This window comes from Mauremys reevesii, linkage group 9, assembly GCF_016161935.1.
Source record: "Mauremys reevesii isolate NIE-2019 linkage group 9, ASM1616193v1, whole genome shotgun sequence".
In the NCBI taxonomy this organism is placed as follows: domain Eukaryota; kingdom Metazoa; phylum Chordata; order Testudines; family Geoemydidae; genus Mauremys; species Mauremys reevesii.
The window spans coordinates 5,523,307-5,544,867 of NC_052631.1; the positions used below are offsets into that span (position 1 = coordinate 5,523,307).

The 21,561-nt window shown below is 47.9% G+C and overlaps 2 protein-coding genes across 4 annotated transcripts; both read left to right on the top strand.

Moving 5' to 3' along the window:
• Window positions 1-12: 12 nt before the first annotated feature.
• On the top strand, window positions 13-7,852 carry RPL35A (ribosomal protein L35a). 2 transcript variants are annotated; one of them, XM_039487619.1, is made up of 5 exons: window positions 13-127; window positions 606-648; window positions 2,817-2,969; window positions 5,501-5,645; window positions 7,022-7,229. In XM_039487619.1, the coding sequence occupies exons 2-5, from the start codon at window positions 638-640 to the stop codon at window positions 7,061-7,063; spliced, it is 351 nt and encodes a 116-aa protein (XP_039343553.1). In that variant the 5' UTR covers window positions 13-127; window positions 606-637; the 3' UTR covers window positions 7,064-7,229. The 2 variants fall into 2 exon arrangements, with proteins under 2 accessions (XP_039343553.1, XP_039343552.1); XM_039487618.1 differs by lacking the exons at window positions 13-127; window positions 606-648; window positions 7,022-7,229 and adding an exon at window positions 7,795-7,852 and having other exon boundaries at window positions 2,791-2,969.
• Window positions 7,853-10,296: 2,444 nt separating this feature from the next.
• Window positions 10,297-17,118, top strand: LOC120371457 (uncharacterized protein C2orf72 homolog). Of its 2 annotated transcripts, none has more exons than XM_039487230.1 (4): window positions 10,297-10,406; window positions 11,943-12,550; window positions 13,665-13,780; window positions 17,067-17,118. In XM_039487230.1, exons 2-3 carry the CDS (start codon window positions 11,968-11,970, stop codon window positions 13,754-13,756), a joined length of 675 nt encoding a protein of 224 aa, XP_039343164.1. In that variant the 5' UTR covers window positions 10,297-10,406; window positions 11,943-11,967; the 3' UTR covers window positions 13,757-13,780; window positions 17,067-17,118. The 2 variants fall into 2 exon arrangements, with proteins under 2 accessions (XP_039343164.1, XP_039343165.1); XM_039487231.1 differs by having other exon boundaries at window positions 10,370-10,439.
• The last annotated feature ends 4,443 nt before the right edge of the window (window positions 17,119-21,561 follow it).

A 21,561-nucleotide genomic window follows, 5' to 3' on the forward strand; every position in this document is an offset into this window, starting at 1 on the left:
CCTTCCACGGGCCGTTTTCTAGTCAGGCAGTAATTACCGTCGCCTAAAGGGTCCTTGCGATGTCATATCCCGGCGTGCTTTGCGGCCGCTCTCCCTTTCGCCGCCATCTTGGGTCGGAGGCGCGGGGGTGAGTCCGGGAGCGGTGGTCCCCAGGCCGGTTAAGCGGGCTTCTTCCTCCACCATGGGGCGGGGGCCGGTGCGGCGGGGGCCGGGCTGTGGAGAGGGGCCCGTGTGGAGCGGGCAGGCGGCGGGATGAAGCCGATGCGGGGCGGATGCTGCTAGGCCCCGGGCTGAGCCGGCTCAGACTCGCCCGAGAGGGGCCCCTGGGGGAGGCCCCTTGACTGGACATGGCGGGGCTCTGCCCTGATAAGGCCCGCGGGGTGGGGGCCTGGCCTGGCTAAGGTAGCCGGCCCGTGCTAAGCCGAGTTCCGCCTCCACCGGCCCGGGTCTAGCTGGGAGCCCCTGGTTCTGCTCCTCTCTCCAGCCGCCGAGTCTGGGGCTCCCCTGGGAGCCCTTGGGACGTGCCGGCCGCTGCGGGGGACCGATACAGCCGTTCGGTGCTAAATTCCCTAGTGGGGAGTCTAAAGGCTTTTTGTGCTTCTCAGGCCTGCTGGGAGCAGGACTTCAGGACGACACCATGTCTGGGAGGTGAGCGATGGGCTCTGAAAACTTCCTTTATCCTTTACTGTCGCTGGACACGTTACGCTGGCTGGGGGGCTTCATAAATCTCTCACGTTTCCTCTCCGTATCACCATCTCAGCTGTAGAATGTGCTGTGTTAAACATATCTAAGCTCTGACCCTCTGTGCTGGGGTTGTCATAACCAATCCTGTTCTTCCCATCCCAAACATCTGTCAGCTATAAAGTCTTGCCAAGCACGTTTGTGTTTGGATCAGTACGTTCTTGGACCTCTAGACTCCTATCCCATGCTGCTGCACAGCGTTTCGCACAGCGCACCACACTTTCCAGAGTGCTCCGCACAGACAGGAAGTAGGACTGGATAATTAGGTCACAGACATAGTAACTGGCCCTGTCTGTCAAGAGTTGTTAGAATGTGATTGCAACCTATTGATTGTGTTACAGTTGGAAGCTGCTTGTCTTTTTCATGGATGCAAACTGCATATGCAATTATGGATTGAAGTGCAGCCTGGACAGATCTCTACTGTAAAAATAACCATGTTAAGAAACTCCTTTATAGCATAATTGCTTTAACATAGTTTCTCAGAACATAAAAACAACCATACTGGGTCAGACCAGTGGTCTTTTTAGCCCAGTATTCTGTCTTTTGACAGTGGCCAGTGCCAGGCTCTTCAGAGGGAATGAACAGAACAGGTAATCATCAAATGATCCATCCTGTCTCCCGGGTCCTGGCCACCATTCCGGGGGGCTTTGCATTTCAATTTAATTGTAATTGAAGCTTCTTAAACATTTTAAAAACCTTATTTACTTTATATGCAACACTAGTTTAGTTATATATAATAGACTTATAGAAAGAGACCTAAAAACGTTAAAATATATTACTGGCACGCAAAACCTTAAATTAGAGTGAATAAATGAAGACTTGGCACACCACTTCTGAAAGGTTGCCTACCCCTGGGCTGGACACTTCAGAGCATGGTTTTGAATCCCTGATCATCCTGGCTAATAGCCACTGATGGACGTATTCTCCATGAACTTAGGTAGTTCTTTTTTGAACACTGTTAAAAATATTGGCCTTTACAACATGCTCTGGCAAAGAGTGCCACAGTTTGTGGGAAGAAATACTTCCTTTTGTTTGTTTTTAAACCTGCTATCTATTAATTTTTCATTTGGTGACCCTAGTTCTTGTGTTATGAGGAGGAGTAAATAACACTTCCTTATTTACTTTTTCCACACCCATCACAATTTTACCTCTATCATATCCCCCTTTAGTTGTCTCTTTTCAAAGCTGAAAAATCCCTGTTTTTATTAATCGCGCCTCATATGGGTGATGTTCCATCCCCCAATCATTTTTATTGCCCTTTTCTGTACATTTTCAAATTCCAATATATATATTATATCTTTTGAGATGGGGTGACCAGATTTGCACACAGTATTCAAGATGTGGACGTACCATGGATTTATATAGAGGCAACGTGATATTTTCTGTCTTATTATCTATCCCTTTCCTAATGATTCCCAACATCCTGTTAGCTTTTTTGACTGCTGCTGCACATTGAGTGGATGTTTTCAGATAACTATCCACGATGACTCCCAAGATCTATTTCTTGAGTGGTAACAGCTAATTTGACCCCAACTTTTGTATGTATATGTTTTCCAATGTGTATTATTTTGCATTTATCAGCATTGAGGACCTTAAACATATTTTAAGTGTCCTGAATTGTGCTAAAGACTTGAACTGGTCACAGTGGACGTGGTTATGTTCTCTCTGAGAGAGAACATTTTAATTAGGTTGTTTGACATGGTGACTTTTGTGGCATAGCAGGCCCCAAGTTCCTTAATCTATTTCACCATGTCTGGAATATACTATCTATCCCTTTTGGATGTTGTGACAAGTGTTTGTGTGTTTAAAAACTTTTTTTTAGAAATGGTTCTAGTACAAAAAAGGAAGGAAGGAAAAGGCTATACAGGATTTTTATAGTTGATGACTTGTGCTAAAGAAGCTGCACTTTGTGAACGTGGGGGTATTTGCTCATGTGAAGCACTGTTCCTTTTTCCCCTGTATGCTTTCTACTAGCATGGTATCTAATTATTTCAGAAAGCTTTTTCCAGAAAACTTATTCAAATGCAATACGCTTTGCTGGTTGGCGATTCATTAATATGCTCAATGTTTCCTAGACTGTGGTCCAAAGCCATTTTTGCTGGCTATAAGCGTGGCCTCCGAAACCAGAGGGAGCACACTGCCCTTCTGAAAATTGACGGAGTTTATGCCCGTGATGAGACTGAATTCTACTTGGGCAAGAGATGCGCCTATGTATACAAAGCTAAAAAGTAAGTAACTGAATTTCTTGTTATGCTAAATAGGCCTTGTAAAAATTGTGGCCTGATACATTTATTGTCATGAAAATTTATTTGCATACCTATTGCCATGATAATGGTGAAACAAAATGGCCAAGTAGAATTGTGCAAGACTGGGTTCCGTTTTGGGATTTCGTTTTCATTTTCACAATTCTTGCTACCAAATTAATTCAGGTATTAAATGATAATGTGTAAACATCACTATGATTGGTCTTGTAGAAATGCTGAGTTAGAAGGCTAATGGTTCTGGTAAGAGTGATGGGTTGTGCATGAGTCTTTTCACCTGGTGTGAACTGAAGTCAAGTCAGTATTTGGACTGGACTGAAGTGTCCTTCACTGTGATACTTCAGTGCTTTAAGTGGCAGAATTAATATAATCCCCTTTAGTGAGGGTTTGCTTTGTAACCTGAAGGGATTTAATAAATCCTCATCTGCTTCTGCGTGTGCATGTATCTGATCACCATCATTGCTGCTTCTGATGGATGCCCCAGAAGTACTGTAGGTTTGTAAGTTTGGGATTATTCCCTTCTTTGCTTGCATAGCGGGTTGACTTTTTCTATTGACGTGGATCTTGGTGCAGATATCTGTGCCTTTGCCTCCTCCTGATTAGATTAAGGCAGTGACTTTCAAACTGTGGTCGGACCCCTGAGGGCCTGCAGACTATGTCTGAGATTTCCAAAGAGGTCTGTACATCCATTTGCAATTTTTTAGGGGGTCCACAATGAAAAAAGGTTGAAAACAACTGCTTTAGGGCACAACTAGTCCAGAATGTGGTTTTCCATTTAGAATGTTTCATACAGCGAGTGCTTTTACCCTGTGCTCCAGACACCATTCTGGCTTTCATTATGTTTCTGGATGGAATTCAAAGTTCTGATTTGGACCTGGACATCTTAAAAACCTCTCCTTTTCCTCTACAGTTAGTCACTGGAGTCACTCAAACTGATAACTTCTAGATTAATACATCTAGAAGGGTTGGGGGAATCAGGGCATGCTTAGTGGGAAGCCCTCTTCTCCCCTTTGATAGTTTGCCAGACACACAGAGCAAAGTGTTTCTCTTTTCGTGTTTTAATAGAAGTGGGTTGGGCTGTGTGAGGGTTTTGATTTTTCTTGCAGGTGGTCTGGGGATGGGTTAGTGACTTATTACATGATGTGAATTGTAACTACTGTTGCATATGGCTTTAAACTGTGCTGTGCTCCCAGTGGTTTAGATTGCACCTAAAGATAGTGAACACTAAGGTTATTGCATATTGAGAGGAAATAATCTGTGTTTCACAATGCTGTCAAATGTGAAACTGGCATACTTCATATTGTACTGTTGACCCTCAGAAGCTGTGTGTGTTGAGTTATAAACAGCTATTAGTTCTCATTTGTAAGCTGCTGAGGTATATGAGAATACTGTGTTTTGAAATTATAAAAACAAAATTATGCTGTCAGGTTTACATTTAGCAGTTTGACCCACATGCATGTAGAAATAGAATTCTAATGTGTAATATTGTTTGCATGAATATATATTATATCATTATTTGCAAATCATCCAGTAAATCACTAGGCAGAATACCTTTCCCAGTTAGTACCAGTACTTGAAATAGATACAGTGTTTGGAATGGATCAGAGGGGAGTGATTGAAGCCTGCAAATCCCAGACATATCAGCTCTGAAAGGTAAATCTAAGGGCTTGTCTACACTGGCAATTAACAGCGCTGCAACTTTCTCGCTCAGGGGTGTGAAAAAACACCCTCCTGAGTGCAGCAAGTTGCAATGCAGTAAAGCGCCGGTGTAAACAGTGCCCCAGCACTGGGAGCCGCGCTCCTTGTGGGGGTGGTTTTTTTTTTTTGTTTGTTTTTTTTAGTTTTTTAAGAGCGCTGGGAGAGAGCTCTCTCCCAGCGCTCTGCTGCCACCACACAAGGCACATTTGCCAGTGTAGACTAGTGCTAAGATAGGAGGATGATCTACACATACAACTTGCACTGGTTTAACTAATTGAATTAGTTAAACTGGTGCAGATCTCTGGGGACACAATTCAACAAGTTTGCCAACTGGCTTATCTATTTTAGTTTGATTTAATTCTGTAAATTACTGAATTAATATAAGACAGGTAGAAGACTGTTGCTTGAAGGGTGTTTTGTAAAGCGACACTGTTAGGTCCACCCATAGCTTGTTGGAACAAATTTACAGACATGTTTTCGTGCTTTTATATTTGGGTTTAAGCCCATTCCCCTGCTGAATTTGCAATCCAAACATCACAACCTCATGCTAATGAGATCACCAAAAAAATCTCTTCACAATGTGCATTTCTGTCAGCTTGGATGAAAGCAAATCTGCGTTAGGGGTGACCAGATAAATGTTTCTAAACTTTCAGTTTGACTATTCCAAGGGAGCCATGACAATAGAGGGAATGAAATTTATTTTAAAAGATGGTGTATTTACCCTGCTACTGTTGCTCTAAGTAGACCAGCACTTGGTTAGCAGTGGAATGCCCAGGATTTAACAGTCTTCTGTTTGTTAGCAACACCGTGACTCCTGGTGGGAAGCCCAACAGAACACGAGTGATCTGGGGGAAGGTAACGCGTGCCCATGGAAACAGTGGCATGGTTCGTGCCAAGTTCCGGTCCAACCTTCCTGCTAAGGCCATTGGACACAGAATCAGAGTGGTGAGTACAGTACTCTAGTAGGGAATTGTTTTTCCTAACAGCTGAGAAAGAACACTGAGAGAATGTTACATTGGTGTGGGGAAATGTACAAAAATTCCCTTTCCCCTATTTCCAGTCTGCATCTTCCATAGGGCCTGTGAAATGTGATAGGTGCATGTTTGGGACCTGTACTCTGGCAATGGGAAAGGTTTAACTTCACTGTTATCACCCCTCAAAGATTATTTACTCTTGCTTTCCTTTCCCTCTCCCTCAAACTTTGTACATCTACTTCTTTCTTCTCCTCTCTCCCCCAGTCTTATTTTCTGTCTCCTGGTCCACTCTCCCTTTTTAGGGGGTCAGGGTGTTCTGAGGTCTTTAATTTTCTTTCCCTCATCTTCCCCAAATGTCCTCACCGTATTAGCCCTGCTTCTGGCTGGGGGCTAAATGAATCTCTCCCAAGTCCGATCATGGACCCAAAACTCACATGTGCTGTTACCCAGGCACCTCCAGGAGAGCCTCCTCCTTGGCTGTCTGTGTGTCACCACTCAAACTATTGCTCCTGTACATACTGTCATCCTAGTGGTATTGTCAAGAACAGTATCAGAGTGAGATGTGACCCTGCTCAGCTTTCATTATCCTATAGAAAAACCACTGTAGGAGGAGCACAAGTACTATCCTTCATTGCAGCTGGGCAGAAGAGAGCAGCTATCCTCTCATTCCCCCAGCTAGGATGGAAGATGGGCTTCCCCCTCACAGAGCACTTCCCAAAGACTGAACCATGTTCTGTGCTCTTCCATTCTTCCGTGTAGAACAGGGGTGGGCAAACCATGGCCCACTGGCCAGATCTGGCCCACCAGCCGTTTTAATTCGGCCCTCGAACTCCCGTTGGGGAGTGGGGTCTGGGGCTTGCCCCACTCTGATGCTCTAGCCATGGAGCAGAGTCGGGGGACGCTCCATGCGGCTTCTGGAAGCAGCAGCATGGCCCCTCTCTACCTCCTACACGTAGGGGCAGCCAGGGTGCTCTGCTCTGCTCTGCATGCTGCCCCCGCAGCTCCCATTGGCTGGGAACCACAGTGAATGGGAGCTGCAGGGGTGGCGCCTGCAGATGATGGGGCAGTGCGCAGAGCTGCCTAGCTACGCTTCCGCCTAGGAGCTGGAGAAGGGACATGTCGCTGCATTGATCCCAAACCCCTCATCCTCTACCCCCAAACCCACACCCCCATCCAGAGCCTGCACCCCTTCCTGCACCCCAGCACAGAGCCCCCTCCCACACCCTGAACTCCTGATTTCTGGCTGCACCCTGGAGCTTGCACCCCCAACCAGAGCTCACACCCCCTCCTGCACCCCAACCCCAATTTTGTGAGCATTCATGGCCCGCCATTAATTTCTATTCCCAGATGTGGCCCTTGGGCCAAAAAGTTTGCCCACTGCTGATGTAGAATCATCATCACTTCATGGCAATGTTAGGCTGGAAGGAATCTTGAGAGGTCATCTAGTCCAGCCCCCTGCTCTGGCAGGGCCAAGAGAATCTAGACCGTTCCTAACAGGTGTTTGCCCAACCTCTTCTTAAAAACCTCCAAATGCTGAGGATTCCACTTCCTGCCTTGTAAGCCTATTCCGGAGTATATCTACCATTACAGCTAGAAGTTGGAGTCACCTGCAAATTATGTAAGCATATTTATTTGGGTAGTCTATTATCCAAATCATGAATGAAAATATTGACTAGTACCAGACCCCGGATTGACCTCTGCGTGACCCCACCCCCAAATACCGCCTCCCTGTTCGATAGTCAACCATTGGTAACTACTCTTTGAGTATGGTGGTGCACTCTACCTTGCAGTAATTTTGTATAGACCTCATTTGCTAATGAGAGTGTCAGGTAGTGCTGTATCAAAAGCCTTACTAAAATCAAGATCTATCACACCTACTGCTTCCTTCCATCCACTAGACCAGTAACCTGTCAAAGAATGCTCTGTGCAAACCACTAGCTATCTGCGTGGGTGTTTAGAGAAGGATTAATTAGAAATGTGTTTCGCAATAGCAGCCGTGTTAGTCTGTATCCGCAAAAATAACAGGAGGTGCCACAAGTACTCCTGTTAAAATGTGTGTGAACGTTTTAGTTTAGTAACAAGATCTCTAACCTGATTTTTTTGGTTTTTTTGTTTTACAGATGCTGTATCCATCTAGGATCTAAATTTTTATTAAAAATAAAATTCAGAAATTGTTCAGTTTTGTTTTTAATGATTTCTTATGACCTTCAGTTGTTGTGGGGGATAGCTACTTCACTTTCAGTTGTTTCTACAAGTGTTACATAATCCACAAAACAGGACAATGATCTAGTAATAGCAGATGATAAAGGGAGGAATTGGATTTGTTATTGACCAAAGCATCAAAAGAGGAAATTACCTCTTTAATTGTGATCTATTTTCATTTCTGTGGCTTTTAGTTACCTACCTGTGGCCTTTTTCCTATAACTCCCATCATGGCATCTAAGTGTGCTCTTCAATAAAAGTTTCACATCTCAAAATTGTGCGTGTAAACTGAAAACAAACGCAACTTGCATACAGTATTTGAAAACCACTTTGCCGGCTTACTAAAATGAAAGCTCAAAGTTTTGTTTCTCTTGCACTAGTTGATTCTTCTGACAAGTCGTTGTAGCTAGTACAGTTCTGTACAGTTACAGTTTGTAATTTCAGGTGTAATACAGAACTCAATTTATTCGCCAAGATTCAAATTCGTTCAGCTCACTTTTAAAGGTGTTGTGGCTTCCTGAGATACTCACGAAGAACAGGACTTCAGCCCCCCTGAACAGTCCTCTGTGGCTCTCACCTACCTCTTAAGTCACTTCCACTTTATGTAGTTTAGTTCCACACCTGCGTCCTGTTTGACACCCCTTCCTTCTCCATCACCACAGTGCATGTTTCCTCTGCACGAGTCTTGACTGCTGTTTTCCTGGATTGTTAGATATTGGTTATCCACTAGACTTTTAACTAGAAAAAAATTCTTATTTAAAGACATAAGAGCCATACTGGGTCATACCAATGGTCCATCTAGCCCAGTATCCTGTCTTCCAACAGTGGCCAATGCCAGGTGCTTCAGAGGGAATGAACAGAACAGGCAATCAAGTGATCCATCCCTTGTTGCCCATTCCCAGCTTCTGGCAAAAGCGAGGCTAGGGACACCATCCCTGCCCATCCTGGCTAATAGCTACTGATGGATCTATCCATTAATTTATCTAGTTCCTTTTTGAACCCTGTTATAGTCTTGGCTTTCACAACATCCTCTGGCAAGGAGTTCCACAGGTTGACTGGGCGTTGTGTGAAGAAACACTTTTTTTGTTTTAAACCTGCTGCCTATTAACTTCATTTGGTGACCCCCTAGTTCTTGTGTTATGAGAAGTAGTAAACAACACTTCCTTATCTGCTTTCTCTATACAAGTCATGATTTTATAGACCTCAATCATATCTCCCCTTAGTCTCTTTTCCAAGCTGAAAAGTCCCAGTCTTATTAATCTCTCCTCATACAGAAGCTGTTCTGTAGCCCTAATCATTTTTGTTGCCCTTTTCTGAACCTTTTCCAATTCCAATATATCTTTTTTGAGATGGGGTGACCACATCTGCACACAGTATTCAAGATACGGGTGTACCATAGATTTATATAGAGGCAACCACATCTGCACACAGTATTCAAGATACGGGTGTACCATAGATTTATATAGAGGCAACATATTTTCTGTCCTATTTATCCCTTTCTTAATTACTCCCACCATTCTTTTTTGCCTGCTGCTGCACATTGAGTGGATGTTTTCAGAGAACTATCCACAATGACTCCAAGATCTTTCTTCAGTGGTAACAGCTAATTTAGACCCATCATTTTATATGTATAGTTGGGATTATGCTTTCCAATGTGCATTACTTTGCATTTATCAACATTACATTTCATCTGCCATTTTGTTGCCTAGTCACCCAGTTTTGAGAGATCCTTTTGTAGCTTTTTGCAATCTGCCTGGGTCTTATCTAGAGTAGTTTTGTATCATCTGCAAATTTTGCCACCTCACTGTTTACCCCTGTTTTCCAGATCATTTATGAATAGGTTGAATAGGACTGGGCCCAGTACAAATAGACCCTTCAGTGACACCACTATTTACCTCTCTCCATTCTGAAAAGCCCATTTATTCCTACCCTTTGTTTCCTAACTTTTAACCACGATCCACGAGAGAACCTTCCCTCTTAGCCCATGACAGCTTACTTTGCATAAGAGCCTTTGGTGAGGGATCTTGTCAAAGTCTTCCTGAAAATCTAAGTACACTAGATCCCCTTGGTCCACATGCTTGTTGACCCCCTCAAAGAATTCTAATAGAGTGGCGAGGCATGATTTCCCTTTACTAAAACCACCACTATTGACCTCTCTCCATTCTCAAAACTGACTTAAAATCAATATACTGCATTTGCTTTATTTCTTCATGTATACTTAAGACTGGGTTTGTTAAACATGCAGGGACGAAAATGGATTGCAAGCTCTTTGGGGCAGAAGCTGTCACTGTAAGGTACCTGGCACACTAGGGCCCTGAGTCAGGACCACTAGACATTAACCATAATACAAATGTTAAGTAATTTTAAGTTTTGGTTTCAAGACTAACAGGTCATTTGGGGAAAGGGTGGGATTGTGACATCAGAGATAACCTGGCCAATCAACATGCAGTTGACCAGCAAATTTGCCTACTGCAAACTGATTGATTGCGAGACCACTAGAAACAGCTTTCTTCTCTAGTTGGTAACACAGGTAAGTTACCTTAGAACTGGCCTTAGGTTACAGGTACGCTAACCCTTTTTAAGATAATGAAAATGACGATCACATTGTATTAGTGAAATGTAGCCCTCTGTCCATGCTTGTGGAATCAGAGTCTTTTTAACCTGGCAGTGGAACTGCTGCTAACTTATTAAAAATCAATTATATGTCCTTTTCCTGGTGAGTGACACAATGTGTATAAAGCAACAGAGTCCTGTGGCACCTTATAGACTAACATGTATTGGAGCATAAGCTTTCGTGGGTGAATACCCACTTCCTCAGATGCATGTAGTGGAATGTGTATAATTCACCTTCTGGTCTATTTCTGGTGTGAGAAGTATGAGTTTGTCTCCCAACCTCCCTTGTTAGGGGAGAGTCTCATGTTATTGCCTCTCCTGCCTGTGGAGCCAGGGTAGCAGAGTGTATACAATAGCCAATTTTCACCTTGTCTGAGGCCCTGAAGCGATATAGCAGAAATTAAACACTGGTCAGAGGTGACAAATCAGATGATTAGATGTGTGGCCTGTGAGGGGAGAGTGAGAAGTTTAAGATGTTTATAGAGGCAACAAAGAGGAGAGGATGTAGAGATGCAGAGAATATTAAATCTGCTTTGCCTGGCGGGCTTCTCTCCCTCTGAGAACAGGGGGACACTCAAGGAAGCTGAAAGGCAACAATTTTAAAACCGATATTTTTCTTTTAAGCAAAACACAAACCTGTGCAATTCTCTCCCACAAGATATCCGAGTCTAAGAGCTTACCAGGCTTTGACATGAGCAGGCTCCATTAGATAGGATTTTTTTAAAGAGGGGCTGGGGGGGATGACAGAGAGGTATTGTTATGCTTCCAGCCATAAGCCAACCTCCACCTGAAGAAGTTAGTAAGAAACTTCCCAGTGGCTGTTATTCCATATTTTCATATCGCCTGGATTCTAACCCATTCTGCTGCAGCATTTGTTCCTGGACGCTGTTGGTAATCACATACTGTGCTGGATGAGCTCCTGTCTGAGTTGGACTGGCAATTCCTCTTTGCTCTGCCTCCCAGGGAGGGTGTGTAGACAATAGAAAATCCATGCACCACCCCTCCAATGGCTGGGGTAGCTCACAGCAAAAATGGCCAATGACATCGATGTTTGGATCCTTCAGTGGTGAAAGGTCCCATTTGTTCTCATTTTTCCTCTTCGCTTTGCAAAATTTCTGATCCCTTGTCGAATAAACCCACAATATTTGAACTCACAAAGAAGCAGTTCATGTTTACACTGCAGCTGAAAGCAAGCCTCCCAGGCCACGTAAAGAGACTCGCCACTTCAAGCAGAGCTAGCATGCTAAAAATCACTGTCGATGTGGCATGGGTGGAGGCTCAGGCTAGCTGGGGAGGCTTGGATTATGTGCTCGCTCTGAACTAGAGAGAGTCTGTTTAGCTGGGCTGGGACCCACAGAGTCTTAGCTGTTCTCTGCACACCCTTTCCACTCCCACAGAAACATTGGCATAGGCTTCCCTTACCCGCCCTGTAACAAGCCCCTTGCCATTCTAGTGACGCTGTAATCTGGGAGGAAGATATGGAGTCGGAGCTGCTAGGGGAGATGCCTGTGTGCTCCCCGGCAGAGCCAGTGCACTGGCAGTTCCTGACTCTGCTGGACACTGTGGGCAGGCGGAATGGACAGGTGCTAGTGATGGAGATGGATGATGTACATGAGGCAGCCCCGCTTGTGCAGATGGACTTTGCCCAGGAGCTCTTCAGAGGGATCGACCTAAAGACCAAACTCCACCAGAAGAAGGAAATCAAGGAGGAGGAGCAGGAGGTGCAACCGCAGCTGGTCTTCATGCTCTGGCAAGCTGCCACGCTGAGGCAGCTCATGCAGTGGGAACACCTGGATGAAACACTCTGGAACTTAAGGAATCTCTTTCCCTGCATGCCAGCTGCTCTGGTACTGGTGATGATCCAGCCAGACCTGCAGCACCAGCAGGTGGAACTTGAACGGGCAGCAGGGGCACTAAGGAGAATGCAGTGCTTGCTGGATGGTGGCTTCCAGGAACTGGTGGTGGAAGCAGCTGTTTACAGCCCAGGTCAGCCAGATGGGACCCTGGAGGTCAAGAGAGCTGCCTGCAGAGCCCTGAGAGAAGTTCTGAAGGGCCAAGAAGGTACTGGAGGGGTCAGAGGTCACAGGGCTAGACATGTGAAGGGGAACTTGAGAGCTGGTCTTGCAGGGGAGGGGAGACGAAGAGCTAGCTAGTTGGGTGGAAGGAAATGTGGAAGCATGAGCGAGTGCAGAGATCAAAGCAGAGTCCGGGGTGGGACACACCAGAGAGACATGAAAATCAGGGATGTGGGCACACAGGGTGGAGCTGAGCAAGGGGGTATTTGGGACACTGGGATGGGCATGGGGGGGCGCATGAAGTGGAAATTAGAATGGGGAAGGGGGAACAGCCATGTCCCTTTCAGCAAGCCATGGCACTGCAGGGCCTGCCTGAGGAGATGCCTCAGGAACTGCTCTTTACCCACCTTTCAAGCTGCGTGGCTCAGAGCCCCGGAGATTTGCTGCTCCCTGTTGCTAACTGATAGGAGGAAGCAGCTCTGGGAAGCTGAGCTCATGTGCTAGAGTTTGAGCCAGAGATGGGAGAGGAGGCGTGAGAGCTCTGAGGAGAAAGTCTTGGTTCAGGGGCCGTCCAGTATGTGTCCGTGGGTCTTTGAGGAATTATGTGGTGGTGTCAGTAAATGTTTGGGCCTTTTATCATAGGGGCAACCTGCCCCAGTCACCTCAGTCCACCAACCCTACGTGGTGTAAGGGCAGGGGACATGTTAAATCAGTGATGTGGAGGATTGTAGGTTGGGCTCTGTTTGTCTGAGCAGGGTTTGGGGGGGTGTTCGGTCATTGCCCAGCAGGTCGGAGAGAGCCGGGTGCTGACATAAACTGGGACGTAGGCAGTCAGAGCTGGAGTCACGAGCCAGAAAGCTGAGGTCAGAGACAGAATGGGGAGTCAAGCCAAGGGTCAGAACTAGAGTCAGGAATCAAGCTGAGGGATGGGGGGTGTAGCAGCAGGGATCTGGAACGAGGCTAGAGGACAGGAGCAAGGCAGGACTCAGCATGCTCTGGGAGGAAGAACAGGTGGGAGGGGCTGCGCTGTGGTGTGGCTCTTCTGCCAAGGAATGTCACAGGCTCCTCCACTCAGTGGTTCATGCTCAGCACAGCCTCCACCTTGCGGCTGATGCTCTCCCAAGCTAGCTGTATTTACACTGTTCCTCCTCTCCCCCCAGAAATGACTCCCCAGGATCCAGTTACCATCCGGCTCGGCTTGGGGGTGTGCAACACAGGGTACGAAAGACGGTATGAGGACAGGCTCCCTTAGGCCGCATTGCAATGTGCCTGGAAGGTGGGTGCATCTCATCCCGTCCCTTCATAGCAACATCCACCCGCTGCTACTGCACTAGCAAACCTGTTTAGCCGGCTTGTTGGAGGAGTGCTCCCAGGCAGGCCAACCCTGCAAATATCTCTGCCTGAGATGCCCTCCCCACTCCCCCAACTCTCCCCTGGCAGGAGTTTGGGAATTCCCCTTCCTCCCTGCCTGGGACTGCAAGCAGGCTGTGCTGTGCTGGGGGAAGGAGGATGGGGAGAGCAGAGGGAGGGGGCTTAGATACTGTGCTAATGGTGCTATAGAAAACCCTAGGCCAGACAGATCTTTATAGGACACCCCTTCCTCCCCCCACCATGCACACCTTCCTGCAATGCTGCGCAAATCCCTGTGGTGCCATATACACTCCTCTCAATGGGAGAGCAGAGCTCGCAAGGGGAACGCGCTAGCAGCTAGATTTGGAGCATGCATGAACCGCCTGTCGTCAGCAGGGAGAGCTGCTGCTACAGCAACCCAGCTACAGTCCCTTTCTTCCCTTTAGTTCACCTTACAGCAGTGGTTCCCAGACTTTAACAGCCTGTGAACCCCTTTCACTAGCACGTCAAGTCTCACGAACCCCGTCTTAAAAATGAATATTTCCAGGGATTTTCTCCTTTACCTGAGGATAAATTATAAAAGCCGTGATCTTGGAAATATAAAATTTGTTTTATGGCATGCTTATTACACACTATTAATAATTATTTATCATTACAGTATTTTTATTACATTATGGAAATGGAAACACTCTTCCAAGATCTCACTTTTGTAGCTTGTATCACTTTGAATAAGCCTGTTATAAGACAAGGCTCCTATGTTTCATCAAGGAGTGTCAGATGTGAAACAGCATGAAGGGATTTAAGAAGCCAACTCAGAGTTCCTCTTACACAAGCATTCATGTCTTGAGCAGTCCAGGCAAACAACGCACGTTACATCAAAGCTTAAACTTGTTCTTCATAATAATTTAAAATCAACTCTAGCTGCCTATTTAATTTTAAAAACAGCAAAAAAATATCCCCCTCCCTTTCCATTTCTTATAAGGAGTCTTGAAGTTTTAAACTTCTTCAGTGTGATAGAGATGCTTTCTTTGATCTGCTTAGCTCTTGGAAGTCCAGGGGCTCCAGGCTGCTGGCCCCGTGCTGCCCAGGGTCCCTAGGGACAGCTCTGTCCGCCATTAGGGAATTTTTTCCCGAGAACCCCCTGTAACATTTCGTGAACCCCCAGGGGTTCGGGAGCCACTGCCTTACAGTATTTCTGTAGCCATTAACCCTTGGCAGGGTGGCATTTGCCAGGCTCTCCACACCAATGCTCAGGGCTGCTGGTAGACAACAAGTCTCACCCTGCTTGTTATACTGCATGCTAGGGGCCTGAGCCGAACCCCTCGGAAGTCAATGGCAAGTCCTCCAGGGACTTCAGAGGACTTTGCATCAGCTTCCTAGGTCCCCTCCGTCCCTCATTAGGGCTCATGAAATCTGATCTCCCCCATGAAATCTGGCTATTGTAGAGGAGACTAGATTTCACAGAGCTGCTCAGCCGGAGAGCAGCGGCTGCTGGCCAGGAGCCCACCTCTGAAGGCAGCGTTACTGCCAGCGGCAGCATGGAAGTGAAGGTGGCATGGTATGGGGGCGTTGTCAACATGGGCCTTACGGGTGGGCAAGTGGGTGACCTCCCAGGGCCCCATGGGTAAGGGGGCACCGTGGAGAGAGAGAGAGAGAGAGAGAGACCCACACACCCCTCTCTGGAGCCAGCCAGCCTGAGGCCCCTTGAACTCCTGAGCGCTGGGCCTGGAGACGGGGCTGCGACTGTGCGCTGAGCACCAACTGCTAGTCCCAGACAGGCGGGGGAGGGACAGGACTTTCTCTTCTCCTGCACAGGCCACTCCCAGGGCCAGGTCAGACCCACCTCCAGGATCCTCCCCTGGCTTCAGGAAGCTCCATGGATATTGGCCAGGCGCCCAGCTCTGCAGGCAGCAGCACAGGAGAAAGGGGGGCAAGACTGCAGCCCTCCTACAATAGCCTTAGGACACCCCCATTACCCCCCCCCCTGCAGTTACAACACAGTGAAATTTCAGATTTAAATATCAGAAACCATGAAAATTATTATTTTAAAAATCCCCTGACCGTGAAATTGACCAAAATGGACCTGAATTTGGTAGGGCTCTATATAGGGTGACTGGGTATTCTAGCTGGTCTAGAGAGATCTTGCATCTTGATATGTGGCTTTGTGTGAATCAGTTTCGCCAGGTTCCTGTGTAACAGAAAGTACCTACAGTGCAGGCATATGAACTCCCTGTTCCAAGTAAAATGGACTGTGTTTAGCACATTCAGGATTACACTACCCCCTCTGTGCAGTTTATCTCCATAGAAATAAACTGATTTCACTATGTGTACAATGATCTTGTTAAATAGACACTAGGAGTGACACAACCTGCCTACGGTTTGGTACAATCTGATGGAGAATGGCCCCGGGAGATATTTAGAGATTGTTTTGTGCGGGGAGGGAAGAGGCAATGTGGGAGGCAGGTGATATCCAATAACCCCATTGAATAGCTGCATCCTCACTGGTGTAGTGTAGAGGTTATGATTAATGCTGGCTGGGAAACTTCCTTTTCCCTGAAAATGTTGAGATTCCAGACATTTTCCCATTCTGCACTGGGACAAAACTGAGACCTTTTGAAAGTTTTCACCCAAAAAAAAAAAGGGAGGGGAAAAACCTACACAAACATCCCAAAATATCCAGTAGTCTGAGGTTTGGGGCACTCACCTGGGAAGGGGAACTCATGTTCCAGTCTTTGCTCTGAATCAGATAGAACAGGGCCCTGTATCTGGCTTCCCCAATCTCAGCTGAGTGCCCCCAACCCCCAGCCTATTGGCTGTTCCGGGATCTTACGGTGGGGTTTTTATGTGAAAATTAAAAAAAAAAAAATATATTGAAAAATTCCCAACCAGTTCTAATGATGATGAATTGATTAATTTGACAACAGTTGGACTGCTGGTGGGCCGATACCACCGCCTATCATGCTGACTAATAGTGTCTTGTTTCCTTGTCCCTCCTTTCTGTCTGGATCCATTTGTCCTCTCTTGTTTTATACTTAGATTGTGATCCCTTTGGGGGCAGGGAGAGTCTGTTTGTTCAGTGTTTGTACATCACTTAGCACAATGGGATCCGGGCCCATCCCTGGGTTCCTAGGTGCTGCAGTTATACACATTTTATTACAAATTCTGCATTTTTGCATTAGAGACTTAATGTTTGTGTATCGTTTTTTTTACAGGTCCTGTATCCAGCTAAGATCTGAACTGCCACCAAAATAAAAAACCAAAAACAAAAAAAACCCTACACAACAAAGAAACTCCACACATTAAAATTTGGAGTTTATTCTCTGTTTGCATGCCTGTGTGTATGTATAAACTTCAAACCATTTATCACTTAGAGCAGGGCAGACAAAACGCCCTGGGACAGTTTTCATGTGAGGAATTATGTAATGACACTGGGTTCGTCTTTATATTTACAGCTGCTTAAATATTTATTTTAAACCCTTGACATCAAAAATTAAATATTTTTTAAAATATTTCACAGCCAAAAGAAATGATTTCTTGTTTAGTTGTATCATTCTCTCTATTTTAAGCTCACGAACGCTTCAGTCTGGAATCTACGTCAACACAGCAAAACCAAAGCAATGGCAGCGAGTCTGAGAGCCTGGGTCAACTGACTCAGGTTTGAGCTATGGAGCTAAAAATAGCAGTGTAGACGTTTCTGCTCGGGCTGGAGCCCAGGCTCCGAGACCCTCCCCGCTTTCCATTGCAAATCCCAGCTCAGGCAGAGCGTCTACACTGTTAGTTTTAGCCCCAGAACACAAGCCTGAGTCAGCTGATCTAGGCTCTGAGACATGCTGCTGTGGAGTTTTTTTTCAATGTAGACATACCCTTGTATGTTTTGTAATCAGGGGCGGCTCCAGGCCCCGGCACACCAAGCGCGTGCTTGGGGCGGCATGCTGCGGTGGGCGCTCTGCTGGTTGCCAGGAGGGTGGCAGGCAGGGCTCCGGTGGACCTCCCGCAGGCTTTGGTGGAGCCGCAGGACCAGCGGACCCTCCGCAGGCACGCCTGCAGGAGGTCCACCGGAGCCGCGGGACTGGCAGAGCGCCCCCCACAGCATGCTGCCGTGCTTGGGGCGGCGAAATGTCTGGAGCCACCCCTGTTTGTAATGCAGCTAGCGCAGTTCTGGGAGTCACACAAAAGCAACCCTGATTATTCTGAAGGAAACTCTCTGGCCTGAAGTGGCATATCTTGTAATTTGCTTCCCAGGTTTCATTTTTCTATGGTTGGTTTGCGTTTTAAAGGAATTGAATCAGCATCTGTGGGTATGGGAGGGTGTTGAGTGCCCGCTAATATCACCAACTCCAAGCATTTATAACTCTCAAGTCAAGCTCCAAAAAATCATGAGATTGGCTTAAAACTTTCAAGTTTTTAAAAAACAGTAACTGCTGTCCAAGGTCACCCTGCAGGCCAGTGGCAGAGAAAGGTGATGCTTCGCGGTGTCTTGGGCTTCATGGTGTGAATTCAGTTCAGTCCCTTGAGTAGCACAGCAGAAGTGGCTTTACAAGAGGGATTTAAAGCCAGAGAGGAAGAGGTCACAGAGGCTGGACCATGCGCAGGGGGCAGTGTGGAAGAAGGCACGGAGATGTTTGAGAGAAACTGACACGTGTGAGTGGATGACGCTGGCGTCGCTGCCAGAGCAGAGGTGGCAATGGTGATGGGCCGGGTAAGCAGGTGGGGCAGAGTTGTGCCAAGCTTTGGAGGTGCCGAGGAGAAGTTTGAATACGATGTGGTAGCAGAGGGGGGAGCGAGGAGAGGGGCTCAAACAGTAGATTCAGCAGCAGCATTTTGTGTGGACCCGGGGGTGGGGGGTGCACGTGGATGTCTGGGAGGCTGGAGAGAAAGGGGGTGCAGCTGCTGATAGACTAGAGGAGAGCTAACAGGGCTTTACCCTCTAACTTTTAGGATTCCTGCAGAGCACAGTTCCCAGACCGCTGGGATCAGGCTGCTCCACCCTCTCAACGTGCACTGACGAAGGCTGCACCGGCCCAAGGGAACAGGAGGGCTTGCTGCTCCGTTCAGGCACAATCACAGGCTGGGGGCACTGCCAGAGGGCTGGAGCCTTCCTTTCGCTGCCCTGCTAACCTCCAGACTTGGATCAAAAGGGGGCACGTGCCCAGGACTCTAAGCAGCTCCAGCTTTATCTGCCTCCAGCCAAAACCTTGCCAAATCCCTCCCCCCATCGATCTGGCACTGTTCACTGACACAACGGGGCAAGGTCCAGCTGCCCCCTGGCCTTTTCATGCAGCGCCCCACAAAGGAATGTTCCCAGCCTTGGTCCCCTTTACGGCTCCTTATCACAGGCCAGTGCTGGGCTGCTCCCACGTCCTGTATGGCGAAGGAGTCTGCATTCTTAGAGGGGAACAGCTTCCTGTTCTGGCTTTCGCCACAGGCCAGAGGCAATGAAATACAAGTGGGCCGGGCACTGGCATAGGCGGCAGGTTTGTATAATTTTTGGTGGGGCCCAAAATGGCGGTGGCCCCCCCGCTCCCACCCTGTAAGCCGATATAAAATGAAGCTACAACGTGTCAGTGCCACAAGATGACAAGGGTCAATTAAAAGTGGAAAGTCAGAAGCAGCACTTGCCTACTTCAATATACAGTATTATATTTTGTTGCACCTGTTGTGATGAAGTGGGAATGTTCTTAATATTTTCTCTGAATACTGTGTGGGTGCCTCAGTTTCCCCTGCAAGATGCCAACTGAAGGTGTTGGGGACAAAGAGATCAGGTGGCCTCCCTGTCCGGAAGAGAGACAGAGGCCAGAGGAGGGAGTGTCAGTTTGGAGCTGGCTGGGAAAATGGGGAGAGACCCAGAACTTGGTTCTGGGCTCCCCACCCCCAAAGATGGACATGACAGAGGGGTTCTGGTTTCTGTACCAACAAGCTCTGTTTAAACTGTGTTCCCGTCATCTAATAAACCTTCTGTTTTACTGTCTGGCTGAGAGTCACATCTGACTGCGGAGTTGGGGTGCAGGGACCTCTGGTTGCCCCAGGACCAGCCTGGGCAGACTCGCTGTGGAAAGTGCATGATGTGGAAGGGCATGCTGAATGCTCTGAGGTCAGACCCAGGAAGGTGTAAGCTTCTTGCCCTGGAGACAGTCTGCTCCGAGAGAGGAGGCTCCCCCAGAGTCCTGACTGGCTTTGTATGGAGTTGTTCCAAAGCATCACATCATCCCCTTCCACACCGTGCACTTCCCAGAAGTCCGCACAGGCACTGACACTCCCTCCTCCGGCCTTTGTCTCTTTTCCAGGCATTAGGAGGCCACCCGATCTCTCTGTTCTCCAACACCTTCAGTTGGCACCTTGCAGGGGAAACTGATTTGGGAGAAATGAAGTAAAAGCTGCCCAAACTGAGCTTGAGCACTCCTGAATTTTGAGGTGTTCAAATCTGGAAGGCAGGTGCTGGGGGTGGGAGAGGGCTGTGGGCTCCATGGGGGAGCATGGCAGCAACTATCTGGAGCTGCACGGAGCCAGACACGCTGGTCTGAGTGGCACAGTAAGCGGTTTAGGGGTTGGAGAAGGGGTAGGAGGTTCCGGGGGGCAGTCAAGGGACAAGGAGCAGGGGGCGTTGGATGGGACAGAGGTTCGGAGGGGCAGTCAGGGGACAGGCAGCAATTGGATAGGCATGGGAGTCCAGGAGGTTTATCAGGGGACAGGTAGGAGGGTCCTGGGGGGCAGTTGGGTGGGGTCTCAGGAGGGGGCAGTTGGGACAAGGAGAAGGGAGGCTTAGATAGGGGCTGAGGTCCCAAGGGGCAGTTAGGGGCAGGGGTCTTGGGAGGGGTAATCGGGGACAAGGACCACTGGTGCTTAGATAGGGGTGGGGTCCTGGGGGCAGTTGGGGCAGGGTCTGGGAGGGGGCAATCAGCGGCCAGGGGCTGGGATTCAAAGGGCTCTGGGCTGCTGGCAGCCACGGGGAGCCCAGAGCCCTTTAAATCCCAGCCGCGGCCGGGAATCAGAGGGCTCTGGGCTGCCAGCAGCCGCGGGGAGCCCAGAGCCCTCTGACTCCCAGCCGCGGCTGAGATTTAAAGGGCTCTGGGCTCCCCGCCGCAGCGGGCAGCCCAGAGCCCTCTGATTCCTGGCCGCAGCTGGGATTTAAAAGGCTCTGGGCTCGCAGCCCAGAGCAGGGGAGAAACCTAGCTCCAAATATTGCTGGAGCAGAGCCCCTGACTGTGAATATTCCTGGGCCTAAAGCCCCAGGAGCCCATATAAGTTGGCGCCCATGGGCACTGGTTGGTCGCAGCCAAACGGGACGAACTCCATCTCAGCTTATCCCTTTCACCAGGGACAGGGCAGTGGGAGGCAGTGATGGAGACTGCAGACCAATCAGACTCTCCAGGCAGAAAGCAGGAGGCTCTGTGTAGGTGCTTGGGGGATGGGAGGAGTTGCATTTAGCACTGACAATGTATAAAGCCTCTGTCGGAGGAGGGAGAGAGACACTAGTCCCTTCCCATAGCTTACCGGGGTATTGGAGGGGAAGTTCCCTAAACTGGGGAGGCAATAGCCATGAGTTCAGATCTCACCTCTGCTGACTGGTTTGTGTTTCCCTTCCACCCTTATTGATCAAGGCCAGGCATCCAAGTATGAGCTACGGTTCCATTTCACAGTTAACACGGTGATTACACCAGGTCACCGCATGCCTGGACGGGAATAAGAGCCCAGACTCATGGTACCATA

What these genes read in the sequence shown, in the direction of transcription:
- RPL35A (XM_039487619.1), top strand. An exon ending in TATGTATACAAAGCTAAAAA is followed by an intron (nt 2,970 to 5,500) that starts GTAAGTAACTGA and finishes TCTGTTTGTTAG; the next exon opens with CAACACCGTGACTCCTGGTG. An exon ending in TTGGACACAGAATCAGAGTG is followed by an intron (nt 5,646 to 7,021) that starts GTGAGTACAGTA and finishes TTCTATTCCCAG; the next exon opens with ATGTGGCCCTTGGGCCAAAA.
- LOC120371457 (XM_039487230.1), top strand. Translation starts at nt 11,968, where the DNA reads ATGGAGTCGGAGCTGCTAGGGGAGATGCCTGTGTGCTCCCCGGCAGAG. An exon ending in AGTTCTGAAGGGCCAAGAAG is followed by an intron (nt 12,551 to 13,664) that starts GTACTGGAGGGG and finishes CTCTCCCCCCAG; the next exon opens with AAATGACTCCCCAGGATCCA.